The sequence below is a fragment of the Petromyzon marinus genome, chromosome 38 (genome assembly GCF_048934315.1).
Source record: "Petromyzon marinus isolate PM22_M1 ecotype Great Lakes invasive population chromosome 38, UKy_Petmar_22M1.pri1.0, whole genome shotgun sequence".
NCBI lineage: Eukaryota > Metazoa > Chordata > Hyperoartia > Petromyzontiformes > Petromyzontidae > Petromyzon > Petromyzon marinus.
In genome coordinates this window covers 2,236,047-2,252,500 of record NC_133704.1, presented here as the reverse complement: position 1 = coordinate 2,252,500, position 16,454 = coordinate 2,236,047, and the positions used below count along the sequence as shown (strand labels likewise).

The 16,454-nt window shown below is 52.6% G+C and overlaps 1 protein-coding gene and 1 long non-coding RNA gene across 7 annotated transcripts in view; one reads left to right on the top strand and one right to left on the bottom strand.

Annotated features, from left to right (window-relative positions):
* Positions 1-324: 324 nt before the first annotated feature.
* Positions 325-14,673, top strand: LOC142930362 (uncharacterized). The gene is made up of 2 exons (XR_012946323.1): positions 325-671; positions 12,298-14,673. It is a non-coding gene; the product is annotated as an uncharacterized LOC142930362 (long non-coding RNA).
* The window catches only part of YDJC (YdjC chitooligosaccharide deacetylase homolog), a 25,071-nt gene continuing 15,779 nt past the window's right edge, over positions 7,163-16,454 (bottom strand). For 5 of the 6 annotated variants that reach the window (XM_076072498.1, XM_076072500.1, XM_076072496.1 and 2 more), the window contains exons 4-6: positions 13,139-13,238; positions 12,293-12,479; positions 7,163-10,464 (exon numbers count right to left, since the gene is read on the bottom strand). In XM_076072498.1, coding sequence (XP_075928613.1) covers positions 10,050-10,464; positions 12,293-12,479; positions 13,139-13,238 — 702 coding nt within the window. In that variant the 3' untranslated portion in view covers positions 7,163-10,049. The remainder of the gene's footprint in view (positions 10,465-12,292; positions 12,480-13,138; positions 13,239-16,454) is intronic. The other variant, XR_012946322.1, reaches the window with a different exon arrangement.

Here is a 16,454-nt window from a genome sequence, read left to right as displayed (position 1 = left end):
CTCCCCCTTCATCTCCCACCCACCCACCACCTCCCCCTTCATCTCCCACCCACCCACCTCCTCCCCCTTCATCTCCCACCCACCCACCTCCTCCCTCTTCATCTCCCACCCACCTCCTCCCTCCCCCTTCATCTCCCATCCACCCACCTCCCTCCCCCTTCATCTCCAACCCACCCACCCATCCACCACCTCCCCCTTCATCTCCCACCCACCCACCCACCACCTCCCCCTTCATCTCCCATCCACCCACCCACCTCCCTCCCCCTTCATCTCCCACCCCCCTTCATCTCCCACCCACCCACCCACCTCCTCCCTCCCCCTCATCTGCGCATCCCCGGACTCGCGTCCTTGACGTCATTTTGCGCGTGGGTCGCACGCGCGCGCGCGCCTCTCCGCGCGATATAAACCCCGGCGGCGGGGAGACGCCGCATCCCGGGAGCGGGCGAGGAAGAGGAACAGGAGGAGGAAGAGGAGGAGGAAGAGGAGGAGGAGGAAGAGGAGGAGGCACCCCGTACGGGTCTTCCTCTCTGTGCCCGGTCCGAGCGCGTGCGAGAGAGGCAGGGAGAGACGGAGACACGCGCGCCAAGAGCAGCAGCACCGCGATGAGTTCTGTGTCTCCCTCCCTTCTCAAGGAGGGCGGGGGTGGACACACGCGAGGCGACGTCTCCCGTGTGAGTATATATACACACACACTCTGCGTGTGTGTGCCTTGTGGTTGTGCCTGGTGACTTGCCCCTGCATGCGCCTGTGGCTCTGCCCCGTGACCTCCCGCAAAGCCAGCCACCGACACTTCACGTGGCCTCAGGCTGCACCTAGCCTGGCACAGACGCCGCGTTGTGACGTCACCGCCACTTGGTTGTTGTGTGTGTGGGGGGGGGGAGCGGTAGCGTAGTGGTTGTCGCACTGCGCTACTCGGTTCAACTCCCGCTCACCACCAATAAGAGAGGCGAATATCTAAATTGGCCCCCTATGTCAAGTGAGTACCTGGTGCGGTGTGTAAACATCTGCGGTGAGGCAAAGGCGGCTGGGCGTGGTGTTGGCCACCCACCACCTCGTGCGCCGTGCCGGCTTTCATAGGACCTCTCACAGCGCTTGCTCGCAACAGTCTGTGTAGGCGAGATGGGGGATCTTTGACTGTTCTCGGTACAGTCTAGGCACGTGTTGTCTGCAGTCTGTGTACAGTACGTGCCAGAGGTGGATATAGAACTTCGCAAAGGGAAGGGGGCGAGTGGGGGGGGGGGCCTGGGGAGGCGAAGGGGGTCCTGGAAATCTAATGTTATTCACTAGAACCCTACATTTAAAACGTCTCTCTTTTTTAAAGTATCATTTGACGAGGATCTGTAGATTTGGAGAATACCCCCCCCCCCTCCTTCACCTCCTTTGTTGATCCGCCACTGGTAGGCACCATGAGGTACTTGTGACGGGAACCACGCGAATTACCCTGTCGGGCTGCTGCTGCTGCTGAGCGTGCGCTGTGATGGAGGAGGCGGTGCCACAGTTGGCGTGGGAAGCGGCGGCGGCGGCGCGGGGGGGTTTCCTGATTGGAGCACGCAGCGAGGGTGTGCGTGTGACGTACATGTGTGTGTGACGTACGTGTGTGCGTGACGTACGTGTGACTGCACGTGTCTGTGTAGCGCAGGACGTGTGTGTGTGTGACGTACGTGTGTGTGATGTATGTGTGACTGCACGTGTCTGTGCGCGTAGGACGTGTGTGTGTGATGTACGTGTGTGTGACGTACGTGTGGCTGCACGTGTCTGTGCGCAGGACATGTGTGTGTGACGTACGTGTGACTGCACGTGTCTGTGTGTGTGTGACGTACGTGTGACTGCACGTGTCTGTGTGTGTGACGTACGTGTGACTGCACGTGTCTGTGTGCGCAGGACGTGTGTGTGTGACGTACGTGTGGCTGCACGTGTCTGTGTGTGTGTGACGTACGTGTGACTGCACGTGTCTGTGTGTGACGTACGTGTGACTGCACGTGTCTGTGTGCGCAGGACGTGTGTGTGTGACGTACGTGTGGCTGCACGTGTCTGTGTGCACAGGACGTGTGTGTGGTGATGTGTCGTGGGGGAACGGTAGCGTAGTAGCGGTTTATAGCGCTACGCTGCGCTACGAACGAGGCGACCCGAGTTCGATTCCCGCTCTCAGCCAATACCAGGTAACGATTATCTGAACCGGTCCTGGGCCTCCCCTAGGTTGACTCGGCATCAAATGAATACCTGGTGCGGTGTGTAAAAACATCGCAACTGGGGAGACAAAGGCGGCCGGGCGTGGTGCCGTTCCCTCCCCCCCCCTCCCCCCCGTGTACCGACCTTCATAAGTGCTCGCTAACAGTTTTAAGGCTATACGGGGGATCTGTGTGTGTGTTTTAATCTCTGACACGCGTGTTCTAGTTGCACATGTGGCTCGTGTAAAATGTGTGTGGGGTGCACGTGGTGAGCTGTGGTGGTGCGGTTGGCCTGCCGCGCTACGAACCCGGCTACCCGAGTTCGATTCCCGCTCACGGCCAGTGACGATCATCTGAACCGATCGTGGGCGACAAAGGCGACCGAGCGTGGTGCTGGCGACCCACTCCATCGTGCGCCGTTCCAACCTTCATAGGTGCTCTCTAATAGCACTTGCCCCCAAAAAATTAAAGCCATACATGGGCTATTTGTCTTCGTGCATGTATTTTTGTTACACTGGCAGATGGTTGCACATGTGTGGATTTGCATGGACAATATGAATGTCTCCTGGTGCGGAGCGGTGGTGCAATGGTTAGCTCACTGCGCTACGAACCAGACCACTTTCGAGTTTGGATTCCCACTCACGGCCAACATCGATGACGAATATCTTGAACCGGTCTTGGGCCTCCTCTAAGTCGACTCGGCATTAACAACACGGGTGCGGTGTGTAAACATCGGCATTAGGGGAGAGACTAGCGGTCGGCCGTGGTGCTGGCCACTCACCACCCCAGGCCCTGTCGACCTTAATAGGTGCTCGCTAACAGCACTTTCCCCAACAAGCCTGTGTAGGCTACACGGAGGATCTTCGTCTTGTGTATGTGGGTATTGTTGTTGTACACTCAGCTCACGTCTGGTGTTCGTCCTCCACTTTAAATTCGTGTGCGCGCGCTAATGCAGTCTCCTTCGGATGAGTCATCGGAGTGCGCGCGTGTGTGACTTCACGTGTGTGTGTGACTGGGGTGGGTGGGTGTGTGTACGGGGGAGCGGTGGCGCTGTGGTTGGCGCACTGCGCTACGAACCCAGACAGTCGAAGATCGGCGAACATCAGTGGCGATTATCTGAATCGGTTCGGGGCCTTTACCTTATGTCGACTTAGCCATAAAATGACAAACTCAACACGTCCATCAATAACACTCCACTAAAATGACAATACTATTTTTGTTTAGCGTTGTTCATACAATTGTATCCCGAAATTCGACGGTTCGGGAAATGGACCTTCAAATCCTGAGAGGGATCAACCTTAAATGAATATTGGGTACTCGATTTTAAATTCATAATTATTTTTATATTGGAGGAATACGATGAGCTATCAAGCTCTTTTTCACAGATGTCCCAGTAGTGAATTTTCGCTGGGGAGACAAAGGCGGCCGGGCGTGGGGCTGGCCACAACCACCTTACCGCCTGCCGTTTTGGCCATTCTAGATGCTCGATATAAACGTCTCTTGCCCCCAACAGTTTATGCACGCTGAACTTGTTTCGCGCCGTACGTAGCCAACCGCGTGTATGGGCATCCCCTAGGTCGACTCGGCCTCAAATGAGTACGGTGTAGTAAACATCGCCACTGCGGGGACAAAGGCGGTTGGACGTGGTGCTGGACACCCACCCCCTCGTGTGCCGTGCCGGTATTCGCTACTCTATGAACAGAGCTTTCCCCAAAAGTATGCTTATGCTATATGGGGGATCTTTGTGCAAAGGAGGTGAATCTGTCGCTCGATATTTCCCGGAATGCTTGGCCGGCGTAAGGCACTACCACGAGAGGTACAAGGTACACCCATCCATAACAACCCGATATTCTCGTGCTCTCATGTCCCGATAATCCTATGAACCGGTTTAGCGACCGTTAAAGGGGGCGCCAGGGTGATTAGGAGATGTTAACCACCTCGCCTGGTATACAGGAGGTCGTGGAGTTCGATCCCGACCCTGACGCCTGCTGTATAGCTGGAGATTTCGGCGTCTCTCTCCCTGTGGTCGCGTGGATTTTTCGCCGGGTCTTCTGATTTTTCCCCCTCCACGTTAAGAATCAACATCACGCATTTAGAGTCTTCGGCTGCTGTAAATTTGCACGTGATTTAAAAAAAAAATAAGCCCCACATACTTGAGAAATCATTTGCGGCCAGGTCGCTTCTGAAAAAGAGCGACATAGATCAGTGAGTGGGCTTTACCTGGTAAACTAAGAAGAGTTTAAATTCCTCGTGAGTTGTGCAATATCCCGTCCAGACCCTGAACTTGTTATCTGCAATATCGATTTTGTCGTTTTGCTGCTGCTGCTTCTGCAGTCACGCACCACGGATCTCCAGTGGTAAATTAGGCGGACATCCGTGTAACGAATAACACGAACTTCATAAAATTTGACGAGAAAAAAAACCTACACGCACGTTTATATATCGCGGTGTTTTTGAAGAATGTTTGAACCGGGTTTTTTTTTGTCCGTTTAACGCGCAGTGTGATGATATTGGTCGCTTTCGCGACATAGTTGAGAAATCATATTGGTCGCTTTCGCGAGTTTTTTTTTATGTTTATTTTGTTCGCCACTGCCAACGCAGCAGCAGTATCAGCACCGAGTCATCCGATTTAAACGAGTCGCCGCATCGGTCCCAACAGCTGTCGCAGTACCACAACAATTCCCGCAATAGAGGTCCGGACTACTTCGGTTCCAATCGGAGGGGCGGGGGGGGGGATTTTAGGGTGTGGGGGAGTTTCGGCGAAGTGTAGGAGGCTGACTCACCGTGCAAATAATCCACGCTCCCGTCTCATCCCCCGCCTCCTCCCTCGCTCGCGTCTTCTCCGTCGCACGCATTACAAAACAAGCGGTCCATGCGCAACGTTTCCATGCCACCGAAATCCGTCCCTTCACATACAAAGAGTCAAGGTGTGGTGTGGTCCCCCCCTCCCCACACACAAATCCCATCGGCCACCACACGACTTTCAGGGAGGGTTTTTTGTTGTTGTTTTAATGTCGGCAGCGTTGCTTTTTATAACAGAAAAACTCCTGGGCAGATTTCGACTTTGCATGTGTCCATCGGCAGTCGTTAGTATTCTCCAGAAGGTACAGAAAGCACCGTGTACATATTTGCAAGGTGTAACTATTGTTTTGTAACCTGAAATACCAATTGATTATGACATAAATTGCTCCAAACTAGTTTTCTTAGCCACGTTAAACAGTTCAGAGCCCTTGGTTAATCCACTGATGGATGACGGCCTCCCAACGCCGTGTTGGTTGGTTTGTGGGGGTTTGTTTGACCATACTTCGCCACGCTGCTCTGCGGGTTCGTGAAGGGTAGGGGAGGGGCTGGGGACCCGTTGGGATATCACGTGGCCTCAAGGTGCACCTAGCCTGGCACATGCGCTGTGGTGACGTCACCGCCACTTGGTGGTGAACGGCCGTTGTTGTGTAATGTGTGTGGGGAGCGGTAGTGTAGCGGTTAGAGCGCTATGCTACGACCCCGGCGACCCGAGTTCGATTCCCGCTCACAGCCAACACCAGTGACGATCATCTAAGCCGGTCATGGGCCTCCCCTAGGTCGACTCAGCCTAAAATTGGTACCTGGTGCAGTGTAGTAAACATCGCCACTGGGGAGACAAATGCGGCCGGGCGTGGTGCTGGACACCCACCCTCTTGTGCACGGTGCCCGCCTTCATAGGTGCTCGCTAACAGCACTTTCCCCAACAGTCTGAAGGATATACGGGGGATCTTTGTATTTTATGTCGCGTCTATGCAGCATTGCCTCTGCCCTTCACGCGCAGCGCTTAATTTCTATTCCGAAGGCGAACGCTTCCTCTCGGCCCGCCCGCCCCTCGTCCCCCTCCTCCTCGTCCCCCTCACCACCCCCTCCTCGTCCCCCTCACCCTGGGTTCATCTCCCTCCCGCCGCCTCCACCCCCTCACCCCACAACCCATACTTCTCCACGTGCGTCCGCCATGACTCATGCTTGCGCGCCGCCCTCCCTCCGTCTCCCCGAGCCCTCTCCCAACCAGCACCCCATCCCAGCTTCGCCACCCATGCCTCCCCGTGGCCCTTTCAACTCGACGCATTCCTTCAATCCCTTCGCCTCTCGCATTCACCCTCATTCAACACTCGCCAACCATGCATCCCTCTCATCCCTCCCATCGATTCATCCCTCCATCCTCTCTTTCACTCCTCCCATCCATCTCCCTCCATCGCCCATCGCTCCCCATCTTTTTAATCCATCTCACAGATCTTCGCTGTCGCCATCCATCCTCCCACCAGCACACCTTGCATCCTCTTAGCCTCCTTTTTACCCCCACTCCTCTCTTCCTCCCTGCTTCCTTCATAACCTCCCTCCCTCCCACCCACTCGAGTCTCCTGGTAACCAAGCATGAATGAATCATCTGCCCGGACTCCAAGGAGGAGGGGGGAGGGGTAGGGGATCATGAGAATGCGCGTCACGGCTCGCGCGCGTGGGCGCCGGTCTCGCGCACGCCTGCAGCCGGTATTCTGCCTCGGGTTTACGGTTCGATTCGCTATTCTGACACGGGGGGGGGGGGGGGGGGTGGTTGGTGGTTCTCCCTTGTAACGACTGTCATTGCCGTTGTGCAAATCGCGCCCGCAGCGGCGCGGCGCGGATGATGAATCGGGATGGCGTTGCTCTGTTTCCATGACCTAGGTATAGGTCATTGTGTACCATCACCAATAATACATGGATGTGCAACCCATTATCAATCCACTGCTGGATGAAGGTCTCTCACATGATGCGTCAGTCGCGTGGACTGTTTGGCCATACTCTGCTGCACCACGCCGGTCTATGCGTGTTGTTGGAGGGGATGGCCTCGGTGTTTGAGAGTTTGCTGGCCACTGATGTGAGCCGTGGCCGGGAATACAACTCGTTTGGCCGGCTTCATAACACAGTGTGCAAACCATTGCCAATAATCCATCATCTACATATATGTGTGTGAAATATATACAAATAAAATGCGGTTTAGCAGTGGAAATTTTTAATTTGCATGTTCAAGCCCCATGGATTTCGAGCAGCACTCCCGAGATACTTGAGCACATGGAATGATATTGTACAAACGTTGCAAAATGGGGACTCAGCTAAAAGAATCAAACAAAAGTCTTGGGGCTGAAATTTTCGGGATAAAAAAAAATATATCCGGGCTCTTGGTCTGCAACAACAAACCCACCAGACCACTCGTCACTGGCGTCTGGGGAAACTTGAGGTGGCCCATTCCCTCCCTGCCACGACGCTCAACTCCACACACAGATGGATTCACAACTTAGGGGGCTTCATAATTATATTGCATGCGAAGAAAGCTGCGCGGCAATTCTGTACGCACCAATCGACAAGTCGCACGGCAGCCGCTTAAGTTCTTGATACAAACGCATTGTTACCGTATTCTCCAGATTTTATAAAACATTCCGGTAAGTAAAGCGCACCCCAAACGTGTGCGCTCCGTGGCCAAAGTTCTGCAGATCCGGAGTGGAACGATGCGGACGTCCGAAATCAACGCCTCCCAAACATCGTTGCACGCCTCCCGGTGTTGACGGTCCTCCTCCTCGAAGACACCGGCGGTGTAGCCATCCAACCGTTGCATCAGATCATCAGCAGGCCAGTGCGCACCACATCTCCTTCAGGAACGGAAAACTCAAGACAAACCACAGCAGTGCGATTTTGTGGCCATGCAACCCAAACTATGGACTATATATTTAGTAAACCCAGAGACCATTAGAGATGCATATAGACCCACAGAAGCACATAAAGATACACAGGCACTCATACAGATACATCATAGATCAGCGACAGTGTGATTGTGGCCATGCAACCCACACTTGGGACACGCACAGTAAACCCACTGCGGTCTGCGCTCCTTCAACGGAGGAGGAAGAGGAACAGCGACACAACACGAACTCTCTCTCTCTCTCTCTGATGGAGCCCTCTCGTCGTGATGAGCAGCAGCAAACCTCGACATGGGCATCGAGCTCCTGAACCACATCGCTGCCATTCGCAATAGAATACAGATCTGGTGCCAGGCACATATACGGACACCGATTTGATTATAAGATTCACCCACAACTTTTTCTTTACAATACAGTACGGAAAAAGCGTCAATTCGGAAGAAATAGACAATCCATTTCCTATTCGATACAATCTCATTTTGGAACAATACGCATGCATAAACTGCACAGTAGGTGGTGGATATCACATATTACTGACCCCCATCCAAACTCTCCACAGTTTGAAGAGGCGATTTTGTAAACAAAAAAATCGTTTGTGTATTACAGAGACATTATACGCGTGTCCATTCAATGTTAATTCGTTGTAACGGCACCCCTAATAATCCAGTTTGATTTGCGAGATACGTACTGCACTCAAGTATACATCAAGGAACCAATATTCAGTGTTTAAAATAAATCTCGATCCGAGGTTGGCACTACCCATTATCGCTCCCAGGGTAGATAAAGTGGTAACAAGTTGTTGGCAATCTACAGTGGCCATCCCGCGGAGAGACTGGCTGGTTAGCCACCATGTGACCCGTGGAGTTTCCAGCAGTGCCTAGGAGGTGATGTAGCCAGCCTACAGCACCAGGTGTGCACGGTGGGCATCCCACCAAGCCCGAGCCAAGCTCAACTTCTGCTTTGCGTCCGCGATTGGGCTCCTGGATGATTTTTGTTCGTGGGCCTTTTCAGTGGAACGTAACTGAATTATAATCTCGATTTAAAGCTTTGAAGAACCAAGAAGATGAATAATAATCATTACAGTCGCCACCGTGACCGGCCGTGTGGCCGCAACAGCAGCTGGATTATGGACTGTGATTCACAGACGATCGTTTTGAGAATCTCTCTCTACAATAGGTGCTCTGTCACACTGTGCGCTGCCGTTACCACATGACTCGTTCGGTTTCACCCCCCCCCCCCCGCACAGCCGCCTGCCCCTCCCTTGCCGCGCTTGGTTTCTTCGCTGCCCGGGTGCCCGTGGCGTTAGACTGATGCTGTGAGGCTCCGCAGAGGCAGTAACAGTCTACAGCCATGGACACCCGGCGGCGGGCTGCTCCACGGTGGGCGGTGTGCTGGGGTCTACACGGGCGGAAGTGGTCTACAGACGCCAACACGCGGCCAGAGCCGTGCCACACGGGGAATATCGCTCCGCAGTTACCAACACCCAGCCACAGCTTGTACCACAAGGGCAATATCGCTCCATAGCTTCCAAAACCTGGCCACTGGTTGTGTGACGGAGGTGGTAGTGCAGTCCACGGTTGACAACAGTTGGACCCCGGTTTTAACTCACTGTGGTCGCATGGATTTTCCTCCCGGGTCCTCCGGTTTTTCCCGCCTTTATAGATTCAACATGCGTTTAGAGTATTTGGCTGCAATACATTTCCACATGATGAGCCACTTAGTTTCGCTATCGAGCTCAGTGGGCCTTACCTGGTAAAATAAATTTGTATTAGTTTCAACAACCCAGGTGGTAGTGGGATCTAAGTTAGCAACACCAACACTGTGCACACGAGGCTGTATCACGCATGGGGTGTGGCAGTCCATGGATACTGGTGCCCGGCTGTGACCCAGTGTACACGTGCATCTGTGCGTGCTACAGCTACCGAATAGCCTGGTTTGGCTAAGACCGGCACGGTTTTTGAGAAGGGCCTTCCCGCTGTCCCGAAGCTCATCGTGTTTCTGGCCATGTGCTCGACTTGTGATGCGGGCAAGAGCGAGGCCTATGGGCCGGTAAGCTTAGGCCAATGTAAGAGTGAACGAGTTAGGCCGCTCGGCGTGTGGATGGAGCTGGCTCGCCACGCGTTCCGGTTGAGCCTCCCAGAAATTTGGTGGCTTTAGCACCGAGCTCGCGCCCACGCACACGAGGCCACTACAGATCTTCGAAGGAGCACAGCCGAATCCCGCTCTCTGTGAGAAACTGTGCGAGCTCTGGGCGCGCAAGCGTGCGCATCTCGTGCTCTCGCTCCTCTGACATCGAGAACTCGTCCGGACCGTCGGGCCCGCAGCCCGCCGCCACCGCCACGCCATCCGGGCGGCCCTCGCTCCGGTAGCCCGGGTGCGCCATGAGCTCGATGACGGCCGCCCGATGGCGCTCCGGCTCGGTTGGGCGATCGTCCGCCCGCTCCTCGACCATGGACGCGCGGGTGGCACCGTCGTCCTCGCCGTCGTCGTCCACCACCGGCCCCTCCTCGAGCTGTTCGCAGGCGGCCGCGAGCGCCGTCCGCAGGCGCTCGAGCGTCATGTGCGCGCCCATGGTGCTCATCCCCACGAAGGCGCGGGCCCAGCTGCGGTGACATAGAAGCTGCCGTGACCGCAGTGGACGCGCTGCCGACGCCACGAGAGAGCATCGGGGGGCTGCCCCCCACCCCGTTCAAGGTTTAGAAGGGGATGGTCCATCTTAAGTTCTCCAGACAACGGCGATGACGCGTGTAGGTGGATTCGCTGAGAAACTGGAATGTGCCAGAAGCGGTTTGATCATCAGACATTTCTCGACACCCACACTCTTAGAGATCTGACAGACTCGCATAGAGACCCCAAAAGAGAAATTGGAATGTGCTGGCAGTAGCTTCATCATCAACGCTGTCTCCAGCAGCTGGGTGCTCGCAGCTTCTCAGGGGAATGGCTCTGATGCATCCCAGCACTGGTGCAGTACGATCATCCCTACCATCGTCAACATGACCACTGGTGCAGCTGCAGCAGCACTATCATTACTACCATCCTCATCGTCACCATGGTCATGTTGTATCTTATGTTTCAATTATCAGTTGGTCCACCAGCACACATTGCCATCTAAGACTGGGAAATCCCGAGGCGGACTTGGTTTCCTCCTGAACTTCGAGCCACGAATAGCCACTGTGTGTTTGTACTGTAATGACAATCTGTTTATTCAACAAGGATAAGCTCATCGATCCTCAAGTTCATTTCTTTTTAAGAAGACCCCCTTGCTCATGACGTTTGACACATTCCCCACTTCTTAGTTTTTGATTTCGTCTGTGCATGCGTGTGGAAAAGACTCCAGAGAAAACCTCCTGCTGATCAGGGGATAACAACGCTGATATACAGGTAGTCTTCTTGAGAACTCTACTTGCTGTGCTACCCCCACTGGTACTCTCTGCAGGTGGATGACCGGCACGTGATGGGTTTTTATCTCTACCTATTGCACCAACCCTCCGGTTTAGCACAGTTGGCTACGTACGGTGGAAGAGAAGTTCAACATGCATACACGCTTCGTATGCAAGGAATGCACCACAACACTTTACACCGTGTACGCTCGCCTAAAAACTGGGTTGTTACTTTTGATCAATTACCATACAATGCGTCCGATTTTGTAAGCCAAGCCACGTTTAGCCTGGTTTTTGCTGGGATAGGGTGACCACCATGCATGAAATAAGACCTTGCAGGCTACTGCTGCTGCTGTTAGTACATTATTAAATTTTATTCTGGTATTTAATCAACCTGGACTCTTAGGATGCGGATTGCCCGATTTAAATATTTTCCACGTGGCCCTAACTCCTCCTCCGTGATGGATATTCCACTGGGGCATCCATCCACACGGCCCTGACGTTAACAAACCCAAAAATCTCAACGCATTCATCAATAACGCTGCCTTTAAAGAAAACTACACTATACAATGGGCAAGGCCCTAGCACAATGGGCAAGGCCCTGGCACAATGGGCAAGGCCCTGGCACAATGGGCAAGGCCCTGGCACAATGGGCAAGGCCCTGGCACAATGGGCAAGGCCCTGGCACAATGGCACTTCCCCATGGTACATTGTGTCTACACAACTGCCAACTTTACGATGTTCCTGAGCCAATTTAACGATGATCCTGAGCCTCCGTGAACCGTTCCACCAGCAGGTCTAACTTTCTTTGCACCACAGCCAACCATGCTAATTGTAGGTGTGGGGAGGGTGGGGGACAACTAAACGCAAAAAAGCAGTTTTTTAAAAATATTATTTTGTCAATCTCTATTTAAAAGTGCACAGCTCCAGGTGGCTTCCTAGTATCGGAAGGAAGAACGTTCCAGACGGTCGCAGAGGTGCATCTGAAAGCGCGCAATTGCCGAGTGGCCCTAACATGGAACCTGTCGTCCCCCACCCCCACCCTTCTCACCGCAGGCCGTGCTGGCTGAACACCGCCCTCGCCGCGCCCGCCTCCCGCTCAACGCTGGAGAAGAACTCCCTCTTCTCCGCCCAGATCCACGGGCATGCCGCGGCGCCACCCGCGCAGGCCTCCACGGGCACGCGCGTGCTCACCGTGCCACACGCGCGCAACACGCGCGCAAACGCCACGCACGCACCTGCGCACGGCGCCACCGCGGGGGTCACGGGGGAGGGGGGTTCACGGCAAATTACGGAGCCGTAGGGGGTCGTGGAGGGTTGCAGCGTGGCAGGGGTACACGTGGGGGTTTAAAACGGGCCCCAGAACCTCCCTGAGGAGAGGGGGCTATAGGGGGTCACAGGAGGTGACAGTGGGGTCACGGCGTTGTGGTGGGTCAGAGGGTCGGTCATCGGAAAGTCACAGATTCAGTTAGAATCTGAAGGGGAATTGCAAGGAGTCCCGTAGGGTCGCACACAAAAACTAAATTATTGCAAATATTGATTTGATGTTTAGATTTGTCAACGATAAAAACGACCTTTTCAAAGGTAAGATACAAAAAAACGTGACAGGTCTTCAATATTGAAAGAGGTGATCCAACTTTGTGTTCAGCATTCATGATAATAATACTGCTGCCCTCTCGTGGTACATACTGTAATCTGTTAAATCCCACCTGGGCACCATCTTAGGCATTCAATATTTTAATTCTTATTCTCATCATCATTACATGTATTTTGTTCCACCCAGGCGAGACTTTGAGAGACCAAGATTCACTGCTGGATGAAGGCTTCCCCGCACCGTCTGTGCGCGGGAGCGGATGGTAGAGGCCCAGTCGGTGCTGCTGGCGTGTGGGGGTAGTACCTGGGTGCACGTGGAAGTGCTGGTGGCCATCAACGTGCCGCGGCCAGGAACCCGTGAGCTCGCGGAAGCGATCCATCTGTGCGGTTAACTCCATCTCCAGCTGTAGACGCACGTGCACACAGTGATCTCTCTCTAGTGCTGCGGTGGCAAGATGTTAACTACCTCGCTTGGTATACGGGTGGTCGTGGGTGCGATCCCTATTCTGACGCCTGTATATTTGGAGTTTGCATGTTCTGCCCGTGATAGTGTGGCTTTTTCTCCCGGGTCCTCCAGTTTTCCCCTCATTTGAGAATCAAGATGCATTGGGAGTGTTTGGCTGTTATAAATGTCCACATGATCAACCACTTCCATGAGATATCATTTGTGGCCAGGTCACTTCTGAAAAACAGCTAAATAGCTCTGTAGACCTTACCTGGCAAAATGAAAAAAAACACATTGTTTAATAGTTCAGGGTGCAGGCTGCGGCATGGATAAAGAGCAAGATACATTTCAAATGTGCACGTTGGTGCACATTGGTGCACATTTGAAATGTAAAACACATGCCTTACTAATACAACACACACTGATACACGTGCCGTACTATAACACCACGCTGACTAGAAGTATGGTGGGGGGGGGGAAAAAACACGATGCCAAACAAAAATCGAACCACTTATTTGACTGTAATCCACATAACTTAGGTTTGATGCCCATAACAGATGCGTTCCGCCTTGTGTGAGCGTCCACGTCTCTCACCGAGAATCCAGTACACGTACTTACACTGTCCCACCAGCTGATCCGTTTCTCTTTCCTCGTCTCCTCTTCCCCTCTCATGTCCCCTGCAGAATCGTCTCCGTCAAATCTCCAGCTGCGACCCTCCTGAGAGTGCCTGCCTCCCTCCCTCCTGTCATTAAAACCCTTCGGTAAATTATTGTGCGCAACAAAACTCTCTCCTGGTACAACTCGCACGTTTCTCCTCAGGCCAGGTTAACCCCTCCGCCCTTTTGTACACAGCGCATCTCGTATAGTTGTGCGCACACAGACAAAAGCCAAAATCCTCCCCACTTCATAGCCTACACGTGGACAGTACCGATACCGAGCACCTATTAACCCTTTCCCGTTCTGAGACTTGCTGCAAGTTGCAAGCTGGGTGTCCCGTTAACCGCAGAATCTGGGAACGCACAAGCGATCGGTGTTCATTTTATTTAGAGGGGTGTAGCGCCGTTGCATTTAAAGACATTGTGCTCACCGCAGAGAACTGTAGCGACACGACCGCACAATGATAGCTGGCGCCAAACTGTGCCACACGCCCTCCCGCATGGCCTTGTGGGAAGATGATTCAAAACGTACACGTGTTGCAGTGCACGCGCATTTGCCGCTCGTGAATGGAGGCGATGCTGTGGAATGTGTCGCCTGCATTGTGATTGTTGTACAGTATTCCTCCGTTATTCGCGATGAGGGATGCATTCTTGAGATACTTGTGAACAGCACATTTTGCGGATAATGATATTGACTGATCTTTTTAATTACCTTAAATTCATAAATAAGCTATTAAATACATGACAATTCTAACACTAAAACATTGCTTAAAATAAGCAATAAATAAAAATAAATATTAATGTATAAAATCTTTATAAATTAACTTTAAATTTTGATTTAAAGCTTTAGTGACTGCAGTAATTCATAGTCTTAGCTCTTTCGGTAAAGTCACGTTGAAGGGAAACAATAAAATAATAAAATATATATTGTTTCCCTTCAACGTGACTTTATCGAAAGAGCTAAGAATATAAATGAACTTTACTTTAAATTCTAATGATGCTGCGCCGCGTCGCTTAATCTCGTCACTTTCTCGCATCACATTCTCTCCATTCTCTCTTGATGTAGGCATGTTGAGTTGCAGATGCGATTTGGAGATAGAAAGTTCGTGAATAATGAACGAATGCTGTGCGTGCAGCACAGCTATTGAACCGGTGTGCACATGGAAAATATAAAAAAAAATCGCAGGTCATCAGGAGTTAGCAGTACTAATTTTAGGCTGAGAGAGAGGCCCATGCCAGATAAAAACTGAAGGTCAAATGCCGTCGAAGTCAATATCCTCTTTGCTGCTCAGCGATTGGGGGGAGGGAGGAATGTGTTTATTTTCACTTAACCTAGTACTTGTTACTTTAATGGGCACACAAAAACAACATAGTCGCCGATGGGCACCACGGCCAGGAATAGCTCGGGGTCACCGACTTCAGAGGAATGCACCCACAATCATCAACAAATCTGTAGATGACCAGAAGCTCCAATCCTCACAAAGCAATGCACCTACAACGGCACCGCACCAAGTGTCTTCGGCATTGACGTGGCAGTAATCGCCCATTTAGAGCCATTTTATCGACCCCGGTGGGACGATTGGCCAAGTCTGCAGTTCTGATATTAATACATGGCTCCAGGTACTCAATTAACGCCAAGTTGACCTGGGGGAAGCCCAGCGCCGATTTCAGACAACCAGTAAATGATTTTTAGTTGTAGTCGGAAACTTAATTCAAGTCGCAGAGTCCGTGGCATGCCAACCCCTGCTCCCGCAGTCATGCACACGCAGGTAAGAGGAGTCGCCCACACGCACAACTATGTGGATCTTAGCCGCAGAATCGGAATAATAATAATGTAAACTTGTAACGCATCGCCGCACAGTATTCGCTCTCTCTCTCGGAGAGACGGCAGACGACTCGAGGCATGAGGAGGAACCACAGACAAGCGGGAGAGGTAAGCCAGTACCACATTTATCTTTCCCTCCCCCCCTTCCCAAGCTCTGCAGTCCCCTAATATATGAAGGTGTAATCGGCCAATTAATGTGTTTTATACATGTGGGAGCAAACGAGCCCCCAGAGAAAACCCACGGGTATGAGGGGGAAGTGCTCTATCCCATACAGAACAGGTGGAGTCCACATTATTTGTTTGACCACTGCCTCCTGGCGAGCTAGAGTACAGCTCCTCCTTAAGCCCCAGCGGGAACAGAGTTCCACAATATTTGTGCGGTGTTCCACCAACCCTCGCCTCCACCGCCGAGCTTAAAATAAACACATGTAAGAAAACCCACGCGTATTATTGCATTATGTAACGCTTTCCAACGTGCATTTGTCCTTGTGTTTCGTGATTGGTATGGAACCCAAAGGGGTAGTCGTCGGGCCTATAATGCGTAGGCGTGAATGCCCACGGTCCTTACAGCACCGGATTGCGTCTCCACGTTTTAACCGATGACCAATTTTGATCATTGTAAACGTTTTATCAATTCTGGGTGAGGCCCCAATAGCTGCAACACAACTGAGGACATACGTATGTACCCAAGTCG